The sequence below is a fragment of the Lissotriton vulgaris genome, chromosome 8, assembly GCF_964263255.1.
Source record: "Lissotriton vulgaris chromosome 8, aLisVul1.2, whole genome shotgun sequence".
Lineage (NCBI taxonomy): Eukaryota > Metazoa > Chordata > Amphibia > Caudata > Salamandridae > Lissotriton > Lissotriton vulgaris.
Window position 1 is genome coordinate 1,411,518,177 of NC_141696.1, and position 25,964 is coordinate 1,411,544,140.

Genomic DNA, 25,964 nt, shown 5'->3' on the forward strand with positions numbered 1-25,964 from the left:
AGAAAGCCCATATGTATATTACTGTTGTTGCACTTAGTACCATCATCAGAATTGGTTTTTTTTAAATGTATATAGTATTTTAATTGTATTTTATCCTATGAAATTGGATATCTTTATCATATATGTCATTTTTTATTAATTTGAATCAATGTATGTACTTTTATGATATGACTATATCGAATAAAGTATTACTACTAAGCAAAATGGAAGTTTCATTTGGTATAACAAAACGGCTCGGCTTTCATGGAAAAAATGAAGACGTAAGCTCCAGAAAGGGGGCCTGGCACTTCCTTTGGTATTCCTTTGCTTTTCAGTTTAAAAACATTCGGGCATTACTTTATACAGCAGGGGGTTGTAACTGAGGGAGGATTCTAAGTGAGATGGTGGCTTTTGAAGGGGGTGGAGAGGGCTTCTTGTATAAGTTTGGAGCGCCCAGATTATTCAAAAAGGTTTGTTTGAAGGTTGACAGCTTCATTGTACCTGTGGTATAGGGTCAGGAAAATATGGAGGATAGAATACTATTCCGATTTTGCTCCCATTTGGCATTCACCGTGGTTACCTGATTGCTTGAAAGATGGCCTGGCACTCCCCATAAAGAAAGCTGGTCTCCGGATTTTGTCTGATCTTCTGCTGAAGGGATCCATCCCTGGGAGGTCTTGAGGCTAAAAGTAGGAGACCCTCTCTCAAGATTTAAATATCTACAACTGGCCTCCTGGTTTGCTGCAGAGAGATCCAATGTAGGCGGAAACTGGGAAATTGAGCTTCAATGCCAGAATACTCACATCATAAAAAAAGGAGGATAGTTTCTGGTATAGGAAGATTCTGCAAGTGGATGAAACAAGTGTCCCACTACAACACGAAGTTTGGAACTCGTCAGCCTTGGAGACCATGGCTGCAGAACTGTTTTAACCCTCTCTGCAGATGTTATACAAAGTGGTTAAACCTGCATCCTTAAAAAAGAACCACTTCTATGTAGTCAATAGGCTATATTACACCCCCAAGAAAATCGCTAAGTTTGCCCCTCTTACATCCTCTAAATGCCCTAGATGTGATTCTACCCAGGCCGACGATATACATCTATTCTTTGAATGTGGGGCCTTTAAGGGGTTTTGGCAGAATGTGGAGTGTGCGCTTGGTGCTATTTTTAAGGCCAATTTTAAGCTCAACTTATCCATGGTAATGTTCGGTGTTGATAACAATCCCCCGACCACACTGTCTGTAGCACAAAAAGGTTTACTAATGTATTTGATTCTTATTGCCCGGAGAGAGATCTGTAGATTATGGAAGGATCCATCTCCCCCGCTTTATAAGAATTGGCTGTGGACTGCTCTGGCTATGGCTCAGTTGGACTTGGGGCATGGGCGTGACATCTGGGTCCATCTCCTAGACTGGGGTAAAGAGATGAGGCTGATTTAAGATCTAAGTCCAATGATTACACCAGGCTTTGTACAAAGAAGCTGGCCTGGTTAGGCCTATAGCTAATGCAATAGCAGGAACCCTGGGTGTGTAAGATAGAAGGTCAGTTTCTTGATTCATATTTGCAGATGCTTTATGGTTAGATGAGGACTAAAAAAACAAACAAACAAAAAAATACCTGTAGTTACGTCAAAATTCACAAGGCCAAACAGCTGCAGAGTCAAAAAGCCTCTAAAACAACAAGATGCACAAGTTCCTGAGACCTTGAGGAGGCGATGCAACTGTTCTCCTGCACGAAGGGGAAGTGATGCGTCAAATCCAGTCTATAGGGAGAAGTGATGCATTGATTCTTCGTGACGGTTCTGGTCCGCAGGTGATGCGTCGGGAAAACTTGTTGCACAGGTACGATGCGTAGAAATCCGGGCTGCGCCAGTAATCGATGCGGCAGCGGTGAGCAGAGCTGCGTCGGTTTTCTTCAGCCGCGACCCCTTGATGCGTTGACTCTTGCGGCGGCGACAGGCGCTGTGTCGGTTTTCGTAACGGCACACCCATGCGTGGAAATTATTCTCACGCTGTGGAGATGCGTCAGAAAAACAGCCGCAAGAAGAGCGATGCTTCGTTTTTGTAGTTCTTCAAGTTCCTTCTCTCCCAAACAGCAGCAACAACCTCCAGAAGTCCAATACCGGCACAGGTACCTCCTGGCAGGCCTGGACTCACAACAGCAGAATTCAGGGGAGCTGGGGGTGAAGTCTTGGTGTCCCTGAGACTTCAGAACAGGAGGCCAGCACACACAGGCCCTTGAAGATCTCCTTCAAGCAGGGGGACACAGCACACAGCAAAGTCCTTCTACTTACCTTGGCAGAAACAGCAACTGCAGGCCAACCGCACACAGCACATAGCAAAGTGGCAGTACTTCTCCTCAGTCTCTCCAGCTCTTCTCCTTGGAACAGAGTCCTCTTGAATGCCAGGGATGATCTAAAGCTCAGGGGTTTTAGGTCTAATAGTTATACCCCAAAATATCTTTGTTCTCTTTGTGCAAGGTTTTCTGAGCCCAGTCCAAACCAGTTCTGTCTTCTCTTGTGCAGCTGCCCGGCAGGAGGTGGAGACAGTATTGTGTAAGGCAGACAGGCCCTATTCAGGTGCAAGGGAAATCTCCACCCACCACTCTAAATGCAGACCGCGCCTATTCAGCCCAGCCCTGACTCATTCAGGAAAGGCAAAACACACATAAAAACCCCCATCCCCTGGTGGCATTCCGAGAGAATGCACCTCCCCTGCCCCTGGCACTCCAAAACCAGACAGTCATACACAAACAGGCAGAGGCACAGAGCATGGTTAACAAGATAATTCCTTACATTCGAAAAGTGTCATTTTCAAACACACTATTTAAAAAACATCTTTACTAAAAGATGTGTTATTACATTCTGAGTTCAGAGAGCCTAAACTTTATTTCTCTATCTTGTCCCATTCTATCCTATGGGGCCAGATAGCATTTCAATAGTGAAAAACCAATTTGGCAGTATTTCACTATCAGGACATGTCTCACACACACCAGTACATGTCCTACCTTTCACATACACTGCACCCTGCCCAAGGGGGTACCTTGGGCCTACCATAGGGGCGCCTTACATGGCAAGTGGGTGCACTTGCCAAGTTGACATGACAGTTAACAACTGAGCACATAGTTTGCAGTGGCAGCTCTGAGTTATTTTTTCAGAGCTACTCGTGTAGGTGTCATAATCAGTGCTGCAGGCCCACTAGTAGCATTTGATTTACAGACCCTGGCACACTTCAGTTCACGTTACTAGGGGCTTACCAGTAAATCGAATATGCCAATCAGGGAGAACCAATAGTATCAACAATTTACACAGAGAGCATATGCACTTTAGCACTGATTGGCAGTGGTAAAGTACCCACAGTCCCATAGCCTACAACCCCTGGTAAGGAAAAAATAGGAGGAAGAAGCAAACAGTTTGGGGATAATCCTGCAAAAGGGGCAAGTCCAACAGGTGGGATCAAAGAGAATGGCTTTTTACATGTGCACAGAACAGACCCCTGCCCCTGGACACATTTCTGTCACATAATTAGATCCAGCCTGGTGACCCCTTTGTGATGTGCCTAGGGATAAGAAAATACATCTTGAGATACCGTGCACTGCTTGTATTATGTACTTTTAATGCACTTCGATGCCTTATATTGTGAATGCAAAACCTCAGCAAAGGCAGCTAAATCTATGTAGTCGGATAGATTCAAACTCAGTGTACGCATATACATTTGCACACAATTAATAGGCCTTGGTTTGATGGGCTCAGGGTTCAGCTATAGCCTACGTATATCTTAAAGCCCAGTACAAACTTGCTGTGGTGGGTAGATAGATGAAGGGTAGCTGTGTCTGCGATGCCTGTGTGTGAATAAAAATTGTGCTGGAAGCGGCTTCCCTCATTAGTCTGTAGGCCGGGAGAGCTGCAGGAGCCTGGAGGAACGTATACAGCAGCAACCTAGAGCAAGTCTATGCTGCAGGAATTCTGATTTTCTGCAGGAAACTGGAGAAAGACAGGCATTGCAGGATGCTGCGAGAGAGGTATGCTTCATGTGTCTGAATGACGGAAAGTGATGAAGCATCCTGGACAGAGAAAGGAGTACAGCAGGTACCTGGAAGGGAGGGGAAGTTCTGCAGATACTGAGGATGATGGAAGTACTGCAGGAACCTAGACTGATGTGAACACTACCGGAACATGGAAGAGGACCCTAAAAGAAGGCAGAACTTTAGGAGTCTCATGGATAGGAAAGAAGTGCAGCAGTCCTAGAATGAGTGAGGGAGTGCTTCCAAAACTTTTAAGAAGGGAGTATTTGAACGATAAGGGATGCCAGGAGGAGCAAATTCTACAGGAGCCAACTGGAGGTGGGCACTCCATGCAGAAGAATTTGCTGACAGCATGTCTGCAGGGCTGGCAATGACCTTAAAGAAATGATAATAGGAGGGACCCTGCACAGAGGAAGCTCCTTAAAGGCTACTGGTAGATCAATTCAAGCCCTAGGCATTTATACTGCTGCAGGTATTCTTTATATAACTGCCAACAATTCCTCTGATTTCAAGGGATGAATTTGCGCTGAATGTGGCTCTGACAGCAGCATCAGAGAAGACTACGGAAGCAACACTGAAGATAATCGTGACAGCATCTTGGATGGGGTTGGCTTCTGCAGAAGAGACACTAACACTAGAGACTGCTGAGGCATAGTTTTTCCAAAGGCTAGGACCAACCCTAAAAGGTCTGACTGGCCTTAAGAATGCAAGGGCACCCGGTGGGGAAGGGGCAGCCATGAAAATGATCAATAAGGCCTGCTGAAAGGACTCAGTGGATGTACCTGGAAACTGGTGGAAGTTTATTGAGAACTGGGATCAACTCTGAGGCCGAAGAAGAAGAGGCTGGCATTCGAGCAGCAGCCCAATCTCCCAAAAGTCACAGAAGCAGGACTGTCTCTTCAAAGAAGAAAAGTGCATGTCCTTCTTATGGCATTTTAAAATCTTTTTTTGATTGAAGACCCCGATCGCTTCCTGTCAGAAGACAAACCTGAGGAAGGTGAGAGGACTGTTTTGGAGTCTTATTTAGGGCCAGAGCTAAAAATAACTTGGCTTCTGTTCCCTGATGGCCTCTGGGTACATGGAGGTACAGGAGTAGAATGTTGAAGGATTATGGTGAGGCTCTGATAACCAAATAGAGATATCATGGGACATAAAGTGATATCTTATTCAAACCTCCTCAACAGGGTTCTTCTTTTCATTTTTATTTTATTTTTTCAATAAGTGAGACATACTACTCTTTTCCAAAGTGTGTCCTGCCTGCTGCTCACAGACACAATAAGTTCTGTCTAAAGTGGAGTAACTCAGGATGTATTAAGTAAATGCAGAGTACAAATGAACTTCAACAATGCTGTGCAAAATATCATAAGCTAAATCCACATGTTTCATTGAAACTCCTTGGCATACATTCATTCACAATATAAGTGGTGTACTGCAGTGGTTCTTAACCTGTGGTCCGGGGACCACTGGGGGTCCATGAAGACTACACAGGGAGCCCACGACTGCTTAGAGAATGAAATAAAATTAACGTATATAATAAAGAAGCAAAATGTAAAACTTAAAGTTTTAAACTGTTTTGTAAATGTGATGGAATTCGAACTTGGAGCCCAAAATTAAGTTACTATGCTCAGATTTATTAGTGGGAGCAGAGCAAAAGCATTAAAAAGAACATAGGGGCCTATTAGGATGGCGGACGGACCTGCGTCCGTCCGCCACCCCAGAGTAGGAGGGACCGTCCGCAGGGGCAGCGGCGGTCCCTCCGTGCAGATTAGGATGTGACCGCCACCCTGGCAGTCACATCCTGTATATTTAACATTGCGGCGGGTGCTGCTTGTAGCAGCACACGCCGCAATGCTAAAAAACAATGTTTTCCTTTGCGTGCACAAAGCTTCAGGCACCGCGTGGTGCCTGCTGCTTCGTGCACGCAAAGGCAGGGGGGTACCATAGGTACCCCCATGTGCACCCCCACCCCCCCTTCACCCCTGGGGGCCCACAACGGGCCCCCAAAGAAAAGTCCGTATGCCTTTCCACGGCAGAAATGCCGCCGTGGAAAGGCATAGGACCGCCGCCATCCTAATATGGCTGGCGGTGTCTGATAGACACCGCCAGCCATGTTAGAGCTTTTCCGCCGCGGTCGGAAGGCGACCGCGGCGGAAAAGCGGCGGACGGAAAAAAGATCCCCCAGCCATCCTAATCTGGCGGGGGGGGGTCTTTTTTCTGTCCGTAGCGGTTAATCCGCATCCTCCGGGCCGGCGGTGGCTTCCGCCGGCCCGGAGGATGCGGATTAACCGCAATCCTAATGAGCCCCATAGTACGGACAATGAGTGACCTCAATTGAATTTAGTAAAGTGCCATCCTTCCCATTAAATTAAAATTCAGATTCATTTTTCTATTTGTTGGTGAATTAATTAAAATATTTATTCATTTTTCTATTTGTTTGATGAATGTTTGTTGCAGTATTTTTGTGTGTATGTTTTGTGTTTGACATCATCGAAAATGCTTAGACCTTGTCCCGGCTTCTAGCAATGACTCAGTGGGGGCCCCCAGATTCCAATAATGATTCAATGGGGGTTCCAGTAATGATTAAGTGAGGGTTCACATATTTCAAAATGTTAAGAAACACGAGTGTAGTGTGTTTACACTGTGAAACATTGTTACAAATATCAGAATCCTCTGAGTCACAGTAACTAATGATGTAATGGCATGGGGGCTCCTGTTGCTATAATATTTTTTAGTACACACTATCGGACTATCATTGTGAATAAACAGAGGTTACTGCTGCGCCCTGCATAGTATGTTCGGTATGGAATAAAATCCATACTGATCTATGAGTACCAAAGAGACACTGTGGATTCTTCTGGTGCTACTCTTGTGACTCTTGGATTTATATTGGTATAAGAACACTGTTAGAAATTGAGGTCTCTAGTGTGCAGAGGTAGGTACCTTTGTCTAAATAGGGACCCTTGCTTGTAGTACAAGTAAGGGGGCTACACTCCTAATATACTACCACTTACCCCCTTGGCAGCTTGGCACGAGCAGACAGGCTTATCTCAGAGGCAGTGTGTAAAGCATTTGTGAACAAATACAGTGATACAGTGAAAATACTACAAATGGACACCACACCAGTTTAGAAAAATAAGTAATCTATACTAGACTTAACACAAGATCAAACAACAAAAATCCATAATACTGTAATCAAAAATAAGTCTTTAAAATGGTAGAAAATAGCTTAGTTCAATGTAGATGGTAAATGCGACACTTTACTCTCAAAGCACCTTAGACGCGTCACACAATGCAAACAAAAGGGTCGCATGGAAGTTGATGCGCCGTTCCTTACACTCGGGGGAGTGGATGCGTCGGTTCCTTACTGCTGCGCAGGGGAGGTGATGCGTCGCATCCTTACTGTGTGGGGAGTTGATGCTTTGTTTCTTACTGCGGCCCGGTGATAATGCGACAAGATTGCGCCGCTATGCGACGATCCAGTGCGATGCAACAAAATGGCCTCTTTGATGCGATGCAACAACTTTGAATGTGATGCGTGCACGCCCGACGGCCGTGCGGCGAACTCGGTAACTTCTGAGCCGCGACAGGCCCTGCGACACCCTTCTCCGGTGATGCGATGGTGACCTCTGCGGCGGCAACAGGCTTCTCCGGTGATGCGGCGTGCTTCCTCAGTGATGCGACGGCAAACAGCTGCGGCGGCGGCACGCTTCTTCTGCGATGTGAAAGCAACTGCTGCGGCGGCGACACGTTTCTCCTCGTTGCGTTGTGCTTCCAGCTCCCAGCAACACGCAGTTTTTTCAGAGGGCCCAAGCAACAGTTGGCGTCTTTCTGCAAGTAGAATTCCCAGCAAGGGAATTCAGGGGAGCTGGTAGTGAAGTCTTGTATCCCTGAGACTTCAGGCAGGAGGGAAGCAAACTTAAAGCCCTTGAAGATTCTTCTTCAAGATGATGAAACGTTCACAAAAGTCTTCTCCCCCCTTCCTTGGCAAATATAGTAACCACTGCAGGCCAACCCCAGAAATAGCACAACACAGGGGCAGTCTCCTCCTTCAGCTTTATTGGTTCTTCTCCTTGGCAAAGGTTTGTCTTGGTACCCAGAAGTGATCTAAAGTTCTGGGGTCTGGGCTCCAATATTTATACTAGTAAATCCTTTGTCCTCTGAAGGCAGAGGGTGCCTGTGCCTAGCCAAAACCAGTTCTGTGCAGCTTCCTGGCAGGAGGTGGAGACAGCATTGCTTGAGAGCAGACCTGACCCAGGTAGCTGAAAGGAAATCTCCTCCCCCTACTCTCTATTCTATGAGGGCTCAGGTCAGTGAAAGGAAATCTCCCCCCCCCCCTACTCTCTATTTAATGAGGCCCTATTCAGCCCAGCCCTGACCCATCAGACTGCTGGAGCCAAGGCCCTCTCCAGCCCCCTGTCACTCACAAACCAGATATGGAATACACAAACCTAGCAGAGGCATGCTGGAGGGTTAGGCCTCACCCTCACTAAAAGATGTATTTTAACATTCTGAGTTCAGGCATACTAAACTCGAATTTCTACCTTGTTCCCCCGGTCAGTTAGGATTATACGATGTTATAATCAAACTGCCCATTCTGGCCTATGGGAACAGGTAGCCTTGCAATAGTGAAAAATGAAATTGGCTGTAATTCCCTATCAGGACATGCCACGCACATCAGGGCATGTCCTACCTTTCACATACAATGCACCCTACCCATGGGGGTACCTTGGGCATACCTTATGGGTGACTAACATGTAGAAAAGGGAAGGTTTAGGGACTTGCAAGTGTGTGCACTTGTCAAGTCGACATGGCAGTCCCAGACTGCACACAGGCTCTGCAATGGCAGGTCTGAGCCATATTTTACAAGCTGCTTCTTTGGGTGGCACAACCAGTGCTGCAAGCCCACCAGCAGCATTTGATTTACAGGCCCTGGGCACACATGGTGCACTGTACTAGGGTCTGACAAGTAAATCAAATAAGCCAATCATGGAGTCACTAATCCATTACCACAATTTACAATGTGGAGCACTTGCACTTTGGCACTGAACAGCAGTGGCACAGTGCCCAAAGCATCTAGACCAGCAAAAACAAAGCAAAAACACAGGAGGCAACAGCAAAAAATAAAAGGGAGACCCACGCCAATGGTGCCAGGTCTAACACACACCAAGGAGGAACAGTGAGACTGTGTGGTTTCAGCTTATGGTATCTCTGCAGGGGATTCTTGAAGTACATTTTAACTCTATGCTCTCTGGAGATGTGCAGGTAAGTGTTTTTTGTTAGGGTCATTGTTAGAACTTACAGTTGGTATTCACAGAAGCATGGCTAAGATCAGTGCAGTAGCAAACATATGTCAGAATTTTTACGAATTGTGCTCTGGAAGCGGTAGCAACATTGTTCCATACAGGAAGCCCTTGATCCACTCCGCACTGAGGCTCTCATCCCACCAGCTTTATTGGATCATCATATCTACTTGGGGGTATGAGCTGGCCTCCTCAAACCCCCAAAACAGCTGATTGAAGTATTGGATTGTGGAGGAGGAGACAAGAGTGATCCAACAGCGAGTATGAACTGAACACCAAAAATATCAGGGTTTGTCGAGTGTTCCCTTACACAGCAGAGTCATGGACAACAGAAACCCACATAGGAGGTTTAGCAATATTCAAGGTCCGAACCTTCCAAATACATTGACGCATGGAGAGAAGTTTGAAAATAGGCAATATGACTGTGTCAGTGGTTGGACATGGACTCCACATAATCCTATTGTCCTCAGAATGGGGTATATTCCACAAGGGGTGTAAATAAAGGCTTTGGTTTATCGTCCAGTAGGAAATGACTTCAAAAGGTCATGGTCAGAGCCCTTTGCCATGGATGGGACTAAGATGGGAGGGCCTCCTGTTTGAAATAGTACACAGCCATTGGAGCATCTTACTGGCCTTGTCACCCTATTGATATATCCTGCTTTGTGCTGAAAAGCCACAATCCCTTAGCTTTATTCATTTGTGTTTGCCCCAACATCTCTGTCTATAATAGGTTGGCTAACGTAGTCAGGGAGGGTGACTCTAGATCCTGCAGCTCTAAGTCTAGACCCGGGATTAAAGTTCTGTCAACTGTCTGTTTTGCGCACATACATGATAGCTGATGATATCTCCTCTAAGGGACAAGACCACCGGTCACAATTAATGTGATGTAAGTTGATGGACAACCGGTCTCATCACACCTATGCATCCTATTAATCATCCTGCTCTCCAGGTAGCATGAACTCCATAATAACGTAACATCTGTCACGTTGATATGAAGTATACAAAACATGACAATAGTTAACCTCTTGGCTGCTAGGCGTTTTCCCCCTCCTGTGCTGGGAATTACCATTTTGCTGTTTTCATGACGAGCTCAGCTCGTCATCAGCACATGACACCCGTGGGTGATGACGAGCTGAGCTCGTCATCAGCATCGAAAGGGTTAATACTTCTCTTATATAACCTACATACTCAATGCTGAAGGACTAATCATTGAGCGAAATCACAGATATCGTTTAGAGTAAATCTATACACTGTATAACATTCCTTGTCCCCTGAAGGTTGATTGTGGTTTCTATCAAAAAACTGGTATCCACACTGACCCTGCCACCTGGCAGATCTATTGTGCTGGGTGTCTAGAAGTGAATGTGTTCAAGTTTGTGACTCACCTTCATTTTCTTGTATCTTTTTAGCTGCATCAGGGTTCAACTCTTCATACTCCTGCAAATTACACGTAACAAATAAATGTAGAGATGCAATGTATTGCAACTTTACAGGAATATTCAACTATTATTTCAGACATACATTAGCTATCTACTCTGAACATGCATGAGTAAATTAATATTTATTTTTTTATTTTATTTAATTGCTTTTTCAGTTTACAAACATTCTACAACAAAGCAACATACTTCAGGGTGTATCGGAATAAGAAAAGGGTAGAAGAGACTTATAATTAGGGCCACTGGTATTATGAGGTTGTGCAGCTGTGGTGGTTTTCTTATAATTATAGATTTGCCACATTTGCCACAAAATCCATCATCTGCTGTACAATCTGCATATTTTAACAAAAAATTGCTCCTAGCTCAAACGGTTGAAAATGCAGCAACAGGTGTTACCACGCAGTGGAAGACCCTTTGCAAAGGTTGACTGGTCTCCTTTCTTTTGCTTATTGCTGCATTTGGATACTAAACTGGTAACCAATGCCAAGACCGTGTTAACAAGTGTAAAAGTGACAAAATAATAAAGTTATACTATTTCAAATAGTGCTGCTTTTCGCCACATAATTTGAGTGTTTATCTTGCAGCATAATTTACTCAACCCTACCGCATAATTTGCCCTTCCCTGCCACAGAATTCCAGTGGGCCTGCTTATATTGCAGCCCGTGAGTCCAAGCATGAAGCTATTCACTTGTGGCTCGTTATACAGCAGGGTCTAATGTTTGGCTGAAAATGGGCGGTGAAAGGATTGGGTTAAAGTAAGGTTATAGATAGTAGAAAACCTGTGTAGACAACTCATGTGGACATCAGGTATTACCTCACGTGCGGGAGACGTGAATGGTTAGTACCTTAGGAAAAGAAGGCCAACGCATCTTCAGGTATTTACCCCCAGCCAATGGACACCCTATGCCTGATGAATACAAGGAGGCTATCTGTAGGTTGGAAGCAAGATACGCCAAAGAAGAAAACCTGGCCATGAATAGGTACAAGTTCTATACCCAACACCAAAAGCAACATGAGTCAATAGATGAATTCATAGCAAGGTTGAGGCAATTGTCTATTAAGTGTAAATTTGGATTGATGACAGATGAACTGATTAGGGATCAGTCGATTGTCCAATGTAACAATAAGAAAATACAAGAAAGGCTTTGGGCAGCTAAGAATCCTTCTTTGAAATTGGCCATCGACTTAGCCAAGGTAGTGGAACAATCAGAGGGGTGTATGAGAGAGTTAGAGAAAAGAAACCATACCCATGACATAGGTGAAGTTTCAGAGAGTGGTGCATGTGAAGAAAATGACCGAGGGGAAGAAGACGTGGGTGGAGTAGCTGTAGTTAAGAGTAAGTGAAAGTTCATAAAGAAATTGGTTCACTTCAGGCAAAATCCTAGGTCTTGTAATAGGTGTAGGAGTAATGTTCACTCGTCAGACTCTAAATTTTGTTTTGCAGCTAAACAAGAGTGCTTGAAGTGCAGACATGTGGGGCACTATGATAAGGGTGAGCAAAAGCAAGTCCTGCACTAGGGTGGCCTGTGTCCAAGAGGTTGATAGCGAGTACAGTGGACAAGTTGATAGGATCCTCAGTGTTGATGATGAGGAAAAACAGGACGAGGGTGATAGGAGGAGGAATAGACCGAAAGCTTTATTTATGGCGGATAAACGCAAGGTTTGTTTAATGGTCGACACTGGGTCTAAGTACACCATAATTCCTAAGAGTTTGTTTAAGAGAGAGTGGACTTAGAGATTATAGGTAAAATATGTAGTGACTCCCCATCCTGGGTTGGGTGCATCAGTATGACCCACGCATTATCGTGAATCCCAGGGCGCCCACAAAGGTCCTGGTCATTTAGGATGAAGGGTGGAGGACATCTTGAGAGGGGCGGAGGGCGTTTTTGGAGAACAAATGGGGCAACTTAAAGGTTATGTACATCGTGTTCTTGTTAAAAAAAATGCTTTACCTGTCCAACATAAAGTGAGAAGGGTACCCATTGTGATGAGGGATGAGCTGAAGAAACTTATAGAGAGGATGTTAGAGGCAGGTGTGATTGAGCTGGTGGAGGCATCACCTTGGGTGTCTCCGGTGGCGATCACAAAAATGCTGATGGGTGGTTGAGATTGTGTGTGGACTTGAGGTCGTTAAACCAATGTGTGGTGGCTAACACGTTTCTCCTACCGAACATCAACGTATTGGTAACCACTTTGAAAGATACTAAGTTCTTTTCGAAACTGGACCATAAGAGGGCTTACCACCAGATAAGACTGCATGACGACTCATAACGTCTAACCGCATGGGCATGGCCAAGCAACATGGCCGACAGGACGTGATCTTTGCTGCTCCCGGACGACCCGCTGAATAATCCTGCCTAATCCTGTTATCCGGACTGCTAAGCTAGCACGGAACACAACACAACACTAAGCAACCCTTGGTGCCTCGGAAATACAGCCTGCCTGCTGGATACACCCAAGGACGAGGATATACAGTTCGATGCCTGCCGGGTCCGCGAGATGGAGCTGGCATGCGAGACGGTGAGGTGTGAAGAGGAGGGAGCGACGGAGGCCCAGGGCCCAATTGTCCACTCCCGCAGGCTGTTGCCCACTGGGGAGCGGGCTTGTTCCCCTATCCCGTGAGATTGATCCCCAGCGTGGTGAGTGAGGATGCCATGAGAGGTGAGGAGCGGCCCCGTCAGAGGGGAAGCCCCAGCCAGGGAGGGACGCCGGTGCCTAGGTCGAGGAAACAACTTGTGATGCCACACATAGGGCGCCTCAGTGGAGATTTGGGCTGAAGCGTCCCTGGGCGTTGCTGCAGATATCGAGAGGTGAGCTGGGACCATGCTGCGGACCACCTGAGGTGTGGGATCTGAGCGGGCAGCGGGGGCCGCTGGTAACTGCGACAAGGGCCGGAGTAGCGGGGCCTTCATATGCCATGGGCGAAGAAACCAAGCAAACGCACAGCTGTAAGGCCGGGGGCGCTGTGATGCTGAATGTGAAGCGGATGGCTAAGCGCTGAAGGGCCCTAGCCCGGCCGGGGGTGCTCATGCTGCTGGATGCATCTGTCGACGGAGTCCGGGGCCAAGAGAATCGAGTGCTGGGCCAGGCCGGGTGGAAGCCCAGAGGCTAGAGGCCTTTGTCATCGAGGCCTACCGGCCTGCTGGAGGCTACTGTGAACTGCAAAACTGCTGGACCCGCTGCCCCTCTCCCCGCACATGTATTACTGAGAGGAGGTGTGGTGGCGCCGGGAGGAGCGGGACGGGCACTAACAAGGACCGCTGCAACACTGCAGGCATGGGCTCAAGGTCAGAGGATGCACCCCAAGACTCTAATGCAGCGAGATAAGCTGTGCCCATGTTAAGCACCCCCAGCTGCGATCAAGGTACAAAACGAGACTGCACTTGGATCGGCAGAAAGGACATGGCCGCAGGTGGGGAGCAATCGGTGGATGCAGTGAGTGCCTGAATAGATTTCCCTGTGCCGCCAAGGGCCGGGCCCGCTCAGCCGGTCCTAGCAGAAGGCCATTTCGTCCATACCCTGGCGTTGACATCCACATCTGCTGTAATGAGGCAGGAGTGATGGCCCGCTTGGGGGCTGGCTGCAGATCTTGAAACAGGACGATTACAACCAGTGGCAGACTCACCATTTGACGGCGGGGCTGGCATAGTGCCTGGGCGGTTGCAGAGGATAGCGCAACTCTGACCTTCACTTCAGGGGACCTGCAGCACCACGGGCCCTGAGTGGACCTGAGGGGCCACATCCTGGGTGCCGTTGCATTAGGATGCACTGAAGCAACGTGGAACACAGGCAAGCTGGGGCTGACTCCAGTTCACCAGAGATTTGGGGATTGGGTGCAATGTCCCAAAACAGTACAGGTTAACACACACCCAACACAAGGGAGCCTCCTGTCACCTTGTAGCATATCTGATCCGCTAACCCAGCAGCAACGAGGAGCCGGCAGCGCCCTTCAACAAAAGCCTGCAAAAGCAGCAGAGGGACAGGACTAGGGACGACTTGGGTCCGGCGGGCAGCAGACTGGCCGGGCAGGTGGCGGGTGATCAGCACGTCAATCGGGAAGAGTGCGGCAGAGAGGCTGGGCTGGTCCAGCACCAGGTGGCCCAATTCAGAAGCCAGAATGGGGAAAGACAAAGGCACTCACAGGGGTGGCCCCAACACCATCACCCAGTAGACTACACCAGGCCACCCCCCACGGCGCATCACACATCAAACAACCCGGACTGAGGAAGAGGCCGGTGAGGGTGCACAGAGACCTCGCTGTGGAGCTGCTGGCCACCATCCAGGGATCACGAAAGGCACTGGAGAACCGGATAGAGACAATATCCATCAACATTAATCTCCTTCGGGCGGGCCTTCGCAAAGTAGCCGACAAGGTGACAGTGGCAAAGGAAGGGCCAAGGGGAGATCAGCAGAGCAGTTCCTCGATTGGTACATCAAAACTCAACTGTGCCCAGCGGGCCTGTCAGACCTCTTTGCCATTGAAAGAGCACGCAGGGCCTTGGTTCCCCCGCCGCCACGGGTGCCCCCGCGCGCATTCATTGCAAAAATATTGGACTACAGAGATAAAGACCGTATTCTCCGGGCTGCTAGAGAGCAACAGGACATATGCTTTGAGAACAACAAAATCTCAAGGTCCTGGCGCAGGGGAAGGCGCACTTTTAAAAAAACCCTGATGAGGTATCGGAACGGTTGGAGGTCCGTGGTGATGTGCTACCTCCGTAAGAGCAGCGGAATCGTAAACAGCAGTGGGGCACCAGAGCGTCACAGAGCGCATGACCTAAGGGAGGCGGAGTGTGGCTCTGGCTGCAGGCCCATTTTAAAGGGTAACTGTTATGTTATGTTAGTGTAACTTATTGAGCGTATGAATACCCGGAGGTGTCTTGGAGCTAAAAACTATCAAGCCCAAAAGATCAAGAACCTAGTTTTGGAATAACCAATTTGTAAGACCCATTCTAAATGACCTAAAACAACACCACTGGGTTTGGGCTCCCAACAGCACAGCTTGCCACAAGCTAGTAATAAACAAAAGAAGATGCCCGTGCTGCTATCTAATTAATCGCCCTATTTTTGGCTAAACATAAGAAATAGAACAAATGTTTTTTTCGATCAAAAAGTATCGTTTTTTTATTTTAATTTCAGTCATTTATTCATTTTTTTGTTTGGAAAATTAAATTTGACCAAGTTCATATTTTAAGACCTTATGTACAACAAAACATAGAATAACATATATTCGGATATCTATTTACAATTAAACAATCAAAACATACATATCAACGTGATCTCATTCAAACAGTCAGTCAAACCACTTTCACACCACAATATATACAAAATATATACAAACAGACAAAACAGAAAACATATGAATTATTTCCAAATTGTAATCTGATAAATTACAATAAAGCCATGAGTATTTCTTATATTTTACAAAAACCTATTGATATTTTTACAATTTGTGGTTCTTTTTGGGCTTATAGAGTCTACGCGTTTCGAACTCATGTGATTATTGAGTTCTCATCAGGACCATAGTCTCTAAAAGAGAAAAGAAGAATTTGTGGTTTTAGCGTTCTCTCTAATACTACCCTGCCCTTTCCCACTGCTAGCTACTGCATCTTACCTCTCAATCAATTCGAAACCAGAAGAGGTGCGGATGTCTCCGTTGATAAAACAACCAGCAGTTATGAAAACATATATAGCAAATGATCAGCTGACAATTCTAATGTTCAGCGTTTGCCACTCAATCATACACTCCTGTTTAGGCTTACTTGGTATTTAGAAAGGAGGAACCAGCGTGTGTCTAGGAAATCCGGTTGTTGGCTTCTGTGCTCTGCAAGGTGAAATGTGGAGGAGGCAAATCAGTCCTCCAGTGCACAGTGAGTCGCGATTTAGCACTTGAGGACAACGCAACAGTGCTTACCTTAGGCCGGGAAATCGGACTTGTATTACTGAAGTGTCTAGCCTGCGCCGGGAATCTGGAAGAGAGTATTAACGTTCCCGTTAGACACAGATAGCGGGACTAAACCTAGCGGGTTTCTATGTCGGGTATCCCGGTGTGCTGAGCAATTGCTCTTATCTTCGTTTGGCGTGGCAGTGTACAGCGGTCTTCTCCGTGAGTCTTGGTTCGCGTCCTCATTTGCAGATGCTTCCGGGTCCGCAAGGGATCATGGGGCATGTAGTTTGGTCTGCTTCCATGGTTTAAATATCAGATAGCGCTGTAAAATCAACAGATTGTGTTTGCCAGAAACTGGGGATTTGTCAATTAAAGTTCTATATTTATAATTAAATGTCGATAATTGTAATAGAAGAATCTTTGGTTTTCCACTACATTCATAATTCTGAAGTTTGTTTACAAAAACAGATTTGATGAATTCTGGTACTTGTAGTGTGTACCAGTGACGCGTCTGCTGCTTATCACATGTACCAAGATACAGAGTACTAGTTTATGCGGGTGATCCAGAACGGATCAAAAAACGGCTTTTTGAAATGCCCGGATGCCTTGTGATGGTATTGTGGTTGCACTCGTCGTAAGGAGGCTCTATTTCTGTTGTATACCTGATGGCATCAGAGCTATCGTTCAGACTCAAGTATGTGTGTTTGTGTTTGTTTGGAGGTGTGGCAGAGAGGCAGCTGTCAGCTCTAGCGGATGTTGTCAATTGATGGTTCAAAGTTTGAACATTTCTGACATCTCATTCAATCCCGATAATGCTGTATTGAATTTGACAATTAACATTGCTTCCATTCTTGTTAGTTTTGCATCGAGATCTCCACCTCTGGCATCATTTTCCACTTTTGCAATGACTGTCCAAATTAGGTTGTTCTCTTTATGTTGTTTTTCTCGCCAATGATTGACTAGGGGTGCTGTTGCCACATTGTTACGGATTCTTGATTTATGTTGTTGTATTCGAAGACGGACTTCTTGGTTTGTTTTTCCAATATATGCCAAATTACATGGGCATATAATTCCATACACCACGTAGCGCGATTTACAATTCGAAAAGCTGTCATGTTTCCAACTAATTCGATTGTGTGTAAACACTGTTCCTTCCTTCGTGGTGTCACAACATGTACATGTTCCACATCTATGATGTCCCTGGATTGGTGGTAAACTTAACATGGTCCGTAGGTTGGATTTTTTTCCTTGTGGTAATGCAGCTCTAACCAATTGATTGGCAACACTACAATTCTTTCTGAAAGCAAAAAGTGGTTCATTTTTGAAGGTCTGATCTAAATTGCGTAACAAATGCCAGTTTTGTTTCACTACCTTCTTTAAGGCGTATGAATTGGGACAAAAAGTGGATACAAAAACCATCCTGTCTGTTTCTCTTTTTGCTCTTCTCTCTAAGAGAGTGTCACGTGGAGTCCACCATGCTCGTTTTGATGACTTTTTTAGTAATTTTTTTGGGTACCCACGTTGTAGTAAATTAGCTGTAAGATTGTTCGCATGTCTCCAGTATTCCTCTTTACATTGGCAATTGCATCTAATCCTTAAATATTGTCCATATGGGAGGTTGTCTTTGAGGCTACGCGGATGATTACTTTGAAAGTGCGAAGCCCTGTTTCGATCAGTAGTTTTTTTATGAAGTGTTGTTATCAAACCACCTTCAGAGGGGTAAACTTCTACATCCAGAACATACTGAATTTTATTGTTGTTCATAAGGGTTGTTATTCGTCTATAATAACAACCCTTATGAACAATGGATATCCCATATAGATATATCGTTATATAGACGACATTTTTTTCATCTGGTCTGGACCAGAGGAGGAACTCAAAAGGTTCCACGATTGGATCAACAACAGAGTTCCAACAATAAAATGACTACCGATCGAAACAGGGCTTTGCAGGGATAGCAGCACAGGCATCTTCTTTTGTTTATTACCATTCTAAATGAGGCAAGTGAGCTCGTAGATCTGATATGCATTGGAAGCGTATTCCATAGTTTGGCTGTGCCATAACCAATGCTTCAGCCCCCCAGCTAGTGGGGGCCGCTGGTAACTGCGACAAGTGCTGGAGCAGCCGGGCCTTCATATGCCATGGGCGAAGAAACCAAGCGAACGCACAGCTGTAAGGCGGGGGGGCGCTGTAATGCTGAATGTGAAGCGGATAATTGTGAATCCTCAAAATCATCATAAGCCTGGAACCACTACAGCGTAACTATCTGCCAGGATGATACCAGGAAAAAATATTCTTTAGGAACACCAGTCCCGTCTTATTCAAGGCCTTATAGGCTAAGCCTAGTGTCTTAAACTTGACACAACTTTCCACAGGAAGCCAGTAAAGTCTCGGATTTCCTTGGAGACTGACTCGTGCTTAGGCAGATTTAATAGGAGTCTTGAGGCTGCATTTTGTACCATCTGCAGTTATGTTGTTTCTGCATATTCCAATAAAGTCAGTTGCACCAGATAGCACCAGTGCAGTCACATCCGTCCTCCTAGAATCGATGGGGATATAAGGAAGAACCTTCTTCAGTTTCTTCATTAAATAAAAGGTGGTAGAAACAGTAGCATTAGTTTGCTGAGAGAATGTTAGTTTGTTATCAATCAATACCCTGAGATTTTTTGCTTTTCCTACTGGTTTTGGCAATTCTCCCATCTCGACAGACCACCAAAAGCCATCCCATCTAGGTTGGAGATTACCAAAGATCACTATTTCGGTTAGGAGTGACAGCACCATTCTGATGAGCACTGATTTCCATGCCACCTTGGATGTGGAGGGGGAGCCTGTGACCTTGAACGCTGGAGATTAGATGCAGGGGCTGGGTGCAACAGCTGAGGTGTTCCCACAAGCAGGATACAGGGAGGGTTGAGAAGTATGGGTCAGGAGGCCAGTACTGATGTACTGGATAGACTAGATATAGTGGCACATTGCTTGCATGTGAATCTGGGGGTTGTAAAAAGGGCCTGAAGGGCCTGGCATGCTGGATAAGCAGGCCGCCGTAAGGGTATTTTGAGGGTGGGTGCACCGTGGGTCCACCCTGGGGACCAGGAAATTCTATCACCAAGGTTCGAGAATATGGTAAGGGCAGACCTTAGATTCCCTGGGCGGGTGTGTCCGGACTACCTGTAATGTGGTGGATGAGAGAGTTGGCCCCAGTTGGGCGATTCAGGGTAACATGGCACGATTCAGGGGCAGGCTTTTACGTAAGCACTGTTGCACACAAAATGTCAGTGGAAGGCGCGGGGTAGGGGGAGTTCCATATCTACAAGTTCTCTATTTCAGGTTTGGTTTATAGGTGTGCACCGTTGAAGCTCAGTAATGGGTAGGCAGGTACCAGCATTGGACAATGACACAAGATTACCTCGATATGGAGACAGAGTTTTAATTCCTTACCTGGAAGGTGTGGGGTTGGGCATTTGTACCAAGAGACACAGGGTGTTAACCTTTCTAAAAAGTCATCCTATCTCGATAGAATGCCTCCAGGAGACGCACCTAGATTATAGTGGCGCCTCTAGAGTGGCCAAGAAGTGGCCATGCCAAATGCACATTCCTCTTTTTCTACATAGCCAGGGGCACAACGATGTGGGTGGCTCTGGGCACACAGTTCACCCCAACCTACAGTGAGTCTGATGTAAATGGCAGGTATGTTACCTGCAAGACACACTAGATGGCAGAGAAATTGTTATCCTAAATACATATGCAGCAAACACAGACAACCCCACGTTCATTTATGATCACTCAGGACTTGCTGTCTAATGAGCTAGACATCCAATGTATATGGATGGGGGACTTTAATTGTGTCCTCGACCCAGAACTGGAGAGGCATACCCCCAAAGCCGGAACGAAACCTAGGATGTCGCAGAGGCTTCGAGAGGTCATGAATGAGGTATGGGCTAGGGATATTTGGCGGGAAACTCACCCCAAGCTACCACTTTCACATGCCATTCACTTACTCACAGAACGCGAAGTAAGCTAGATAGAGTGCTGCTCTCAGGCACGCCAGCTTTTCCTGAAGTGGAAGTGACTCACATGGCACGTTTCCTCTCTGACCATGCTCCGGTGCATTGCTCGGTGCGGTAGGGACCTCACATACTGGGTGCGAGGAGATGGAGATTACCCCCGGACCTGCTTGAGGATGGAATGGGGAGGGCCACCCTGTCTAAGGTGGTAACAGATTACCTGGGGGCGAATTGGGGGACACACACCAGGAGGGCAACTGAGTGGGAGGCCACAAAGGTAGTAACAAGTGGGTCAGCATGAGTCTGGTGTACAGGGTGAGTAGGCAGCTACTCGCGAGTTAGACAGGGAAGAGAAAGCTCTAACAGCTATACAGGCGAGGAGCCCCACTGATCCAGACATAGGCGAGCGTGAGCGAGCGCGCATTACAGGCATTTGGGATAGACTGGATAAGTACACTTTGACGTGGTACCGCCAGAGGCTATATGCAGAGTGGAACAAATCAGGGTGCCTTCTGGCGTGGATCCTACGGAGGGAACCGACACCCCTGCTGACAACCGCCATTACGGCGGAGAGAGGGAATCTTGTCCATACTAGAGCAGGAACACTGGAGGGATTCCAGTGCCACTTACAGCATGTCTACACTGCGGACCCAGGAGTGACTGCGGAGTGTTATGTTACCCTCATTGAGGGGCTGGCTCTGTCGCGACACTCTCCCACAGGCGGGAGAAATAGATGCTACAATTACTGTTGAAGAAATTAGGAGGCACTGCGGGCCATGCCGGGAACCAAAGCCCAGGGGGAAGTTGGTTTTCCGGTGGCCTTTTTACAAGCTTATTCAAGCCAGCAGGCCCAGCCCTTGCTGCAGGTCTATAAGGAGGCCTTTGTGACCGGGATGTTGCCCAAGATGATGCTTGAAGGGAAAAAGTTATGCTATTCAAAAAAGGGGGGAACGACCAAGATCCAGCAGCGTATCGGCCCCTCGCCATGATAAACTCAGACATAAAAATATTGTGCAAGGTCCTGGTGGCTAGACTGGCCCCTCATATGGTACACCTAGTGCCTGAGGACTAGAGCGGATTTATACCAACCCGTAACAGGGTATGAATATTACACGACTGATGTACATCCTGCACGAAGTATGGCACCGTGACAAGGAGCTGGCCCTGGTCTCCAAAGACTTAGAAAAAGCAATTGATTCAGTGGACTGGGGGTACCTATTGAAGCTGCTAACAGTTGCCGGCTTTGGCCTGCAGTTCCGTCGCTAGATGAAGATACTATACTCTCCGCCCAACTTCCAGGGTCTGGGTGGAACATAGCAGATCGGGCGAGTGGCGCTTGGGGGAGGGAGACACACCAGGGGTGTCCGACTCCTCTATTGTTCGCCTTGGCGATAGAGCCACTGGCGGTCTGGGCACACAGAGATCGGGGGCATCTGCACGGGTGGGACCTAGTATGTGATATCTTTATATGCAGATGATGCGTTATTCTATATCTCATCGCCCCGGGAGGCGGACCGAAGCTCCTTCAGGTGGGAGTTTGGCAGATGCTCAGGGCTATGACTAAATAAGCACAAATCTTTGATCTCTCCCCCTGGCTCGACTGGCGGGCCTTACCCAGGAACCTCTTCCTCAACTGCGCGTACAGTGGGAGACGGAACATTTTCGGTACTTGATCATTCAGGTGGGAGCAAAGGCTTCACAGATACTGCAGCTCATAGTCTACAAGGCGATTGATGCGTTGAAATGATCGGTGAACGTCTGGAACACTCTTCTTCTTTCCTTAATGGGTAGATTGGTGATAGCTAAAATGGTGTTGCTACCCCACTGCCTGTATATGTGTCCCATACCAAGGCAGATATTTAGGACGCAGGACTACATACTAATAGACCTATATTGGGCAGGCCGCTGAAGCAGAGTGGTACTTGTCACACTGAATCGGACGTACGAGGGCGGCGGACTTAAGGCACTGATGAGGGTTATAAAAAAACAAGGGAACCCTGTGAGTCTGAAGGGACCATGGGTATACAATATGTTGTAAGAGACAATGATCCCTATCAAGTAAGTATAGGTAATGTTATACAAAACAAGGTAATGATCTGTGAAATATTTATTTAAACGAACAATCAAAAAACAAATTATTCAACTATGTGCAGTGGGTTAAAACGGTGGTTGGAAATCACCACATTTCCAGACCTCAGGCATGTATGTACTAATATAGTGACTTTGACAACAATTTATCTATTTACAGTAGTCACATTGTAAAAGACATCTAGTGCTCCTCATAAATCAAGGCAAACACAATTGGAGTCAAGATGTAGTGTGTCAAAGACGTTTCAAACCCAAGTAGCTTGGGGGGGGTCATCAACAGGACAGAAGGAATTATGCCTGAGAGAAGGTACTCAATCTCTGTGCTGGCCCAGTACGCAGGGGCCAAGTCTGGGTATTCAGACCACCAACACATGATTGGAAAAACACGCAGGCAGATCGTTTATCTAGGCTGTCAGTGGATTGGAAGATAGTTGATGGTCCTGCTGTGCTGAATGATGAAGACATTGCAGTAGCTTCAGTGGAGGACGTGGTTATGATTGTTGAGGGTGCATTCAATGATTCTGAGTGGCTGCAAGAAATGGATGAAGAATACGTTTTGAAAGAAAGAATGCTAAACAAAGGCTCCAGGAGAGAGAGTTGTGTGTCTATTGCGGTACGGCCATACTTCAAGGTTCTGGACGAGTTGTCTTTCTGTAGAAAGGGTGTTTTGATGAGGGGTGAGAGATTTGTTCCCCCTGCTGGTCTAAGAAGAAAGTATTTGGCTCTAGCTCATGAGGGTCATTTGGGTCAAATGTTGACCCAACCCGCCTTAAAGCAGTTTTGGTGGCCTGGCTTGGACGAGCAAGTGTTTAGTTGGGTGGAAAGGTGTGATATGTGTGTATAGAGGGTGAGAAGAGATTAAAGGTTGGCGGTAGGTCAGATATGGGACACATTGGTAATCCTGATGAGGCTTGGTATAGCATTTGTTTGGATTTATTTGGTCCCATGGAAGATTTAGCTGGGTACAACAGGTATGGCATTGTGGTGGCTGGACATGTTCTCCAAATGGCTGAGAGAGAAATTTGTGAAGGAGATTTCTACTGAGAGTACCCAGGAGAGATGTTTAGGGAGGGCGGCATTCCGTCAATCCTTATCACCGATATTGGTACATAATTGGTCTAATTGGCGGCGGACTTAAGGCACTGATGAGGGTTATAAAAAAACAAGGGAACCCTGTGAGTCTGAAGGGACCATGGGTATACAATATGTTGTAAGAGACAATGATCCCTATCAAGTAAGTATAGGTAATGTTATACAAAACAAGGTAATGATCTGTGAAATATTTATTTAAACGAACAATCAAAAAACAAATTATTCAACTATGTGCAGTGGGTTAAAACGGTGGTTGGAAATCACCACATTTCCAGACCTCAGGCATGTATGTACTAATATAGTGACTTTGACAACAATTTATCTATTTACAGTAGTCACATTGTAAAAGACATCTAGTGCTCCTCATAAATCAAGGCAAACGCAATTGGAGTCAAGATGTAGTGTGTCAAAGACGTTTCAAACCCAAGTAGCTTGGGGGGGATCATCAACAGGACAGAAGGAATTATGCCTGAGAGAAGGTACTCAATCTCTGTGCTGGCCCAGTACGCAGGGGCCAAGTCTGGGTATTCAGACCACCAACACATGATTGGAAAAACACGCAGGCAGATCGTTTATCTAGGCTGTCAGTGGATTGGAAGATAGTTGATGGTCCTGCTGTGCTGAATGATGAAGACATTGCAGTAGCTTCAGTGGAGGACGTGGTTATGATTGTTGAGGGTGCATTCAATGATTCTGAGTGGCTGCAAGAAATGGATGAAGAATACGTTTTGAAAGAAAGAATGCTAAACAAAGGCTCCAGGAGAGAGAGTTGTGTGTCTATTGCGGTACGGCCATACTTCAAGGTTCTGGACGAGTTGTCTTTCTGTAGAAAGGGTGTTTTGATGAGGGGTGAGAGATTTGTTCCCCCTGCTGGTCTAAGAAGAAAGTATTTGGCTCTAGCTCATGAGGGTCATTTGGGTCAAATGTTGACCCAACCCGCCTTAAAGCAGTTTTGGTGGCCTGGCTTGGACGAGCAAGTGTTTAGTTGGGTGGAAAGGTGTGATATGTGTGTATAGAGGGTGAGAAGAGATTAAAGGTTGGCGGTAGGTCAGATATGGGACACATTGGTAATCCTGATGAGGCTTGGTATAGCATTTGTTTGGATTTATTTGGTCCCATGGAAGATTTAGCTGGGTACAACAGGTATGGCATTGTGGTGGCTGGACATGTTCTCCAAATGGCTGAGAGAGAAATTTGTGAAGGAGATTTCTACTGAGAGTACCCAGGAGAGATGTTTAGGGAGGGCGGCATTCCGTCAATCCTTATCACCGATATTGGTACATAATTGGTCTCACGTGAGATGTAAGCATTGCCTTGCCATGCCTGAAGCTAAACAAGCAGAGGTCGTCGTCCTCGGACCCTCCCCGTCTGCATGGGACAACACCTGGTGGCCCACCGCCCTCAGCAGCCCACCCCACCACCATGGAACACGCCAGAAACCTTGGCATCGTACTCAACTCCTCCCTCTCCATGACCCAACAGGTCAACGCTGTCGCATCCTGCTGCTTCAACACCCTCTGCATCCTCCAAAAGACCTTCAAATGGATCCCCCCTGAATCAAGGAAGACCGTCACCCATGCACTCATAACCAGCAGACTGAACTATGGAAACGCCCTCTACGCCGGGATCAACAAGTCTCTTCTCTGCAAACTCCAGACCATACAGAACACCACAGTCAGACTCGTTCTCAGCGTCCCTCGACACAAACACATCACACAACACCTGTGGAACCTCCACTGGCTCCCCGTTAAGAAGAGAGTAACTTTCAAGATTTTCACCCACGCCTATAAATGCCTCCACAACACCGTACCCCAATACCTCAATGGGAGAATCTCCTTCCACGTACCCAAGAGAAACCTTCGATCCGCCGACCTCGCCCGCACCGAAACCCCGCGCATCCGCACAGCCAGAATAGGTGGAAGAGTTTTCTCCTACATCGCGGCCAAGACCTGGAACGTGCTCCTGATACACATATGAAGCGCCCCCTCTCTGGACATCTTCAGGAAGACACTCCAGACCTGGCTCTTTGACTGAATGGAGCTGCTTAGCCCCCCACCCATCAGCTCCTTGAGACCCTCACGGGTGAGTAGCTCACTTTACAATCTCCCTGACTAATTGATTTTAAGAGACAGCAGTATTGTTCACCATCACACGTCC

At 46.6% G+C, this 25,964-nt stretch overlaps 1 protein-coding gene across 1 annotated transcript in view; it reads right to left on the minus strand.

Annotated features, from left to right (window-relative positions):
• Nucleotides 1–25,964, minus strand: part of LCA5L (lebercilin LCA5 like) — an 861,785-nt gene that overhangs the window by 115,656 nt on the left and 720,165 nt on the right. Inside the window, exon 9 of the mRNA XM_086936277.1 lies at nt 10,686–10,737. Coding sequence (XP_086792403.1) covers nt 10,686–10,737 — 52 coding nt within the window. The remainder of the gene's footprint in view (nt 1–10,685; nt 10,738–25,964) is intronic.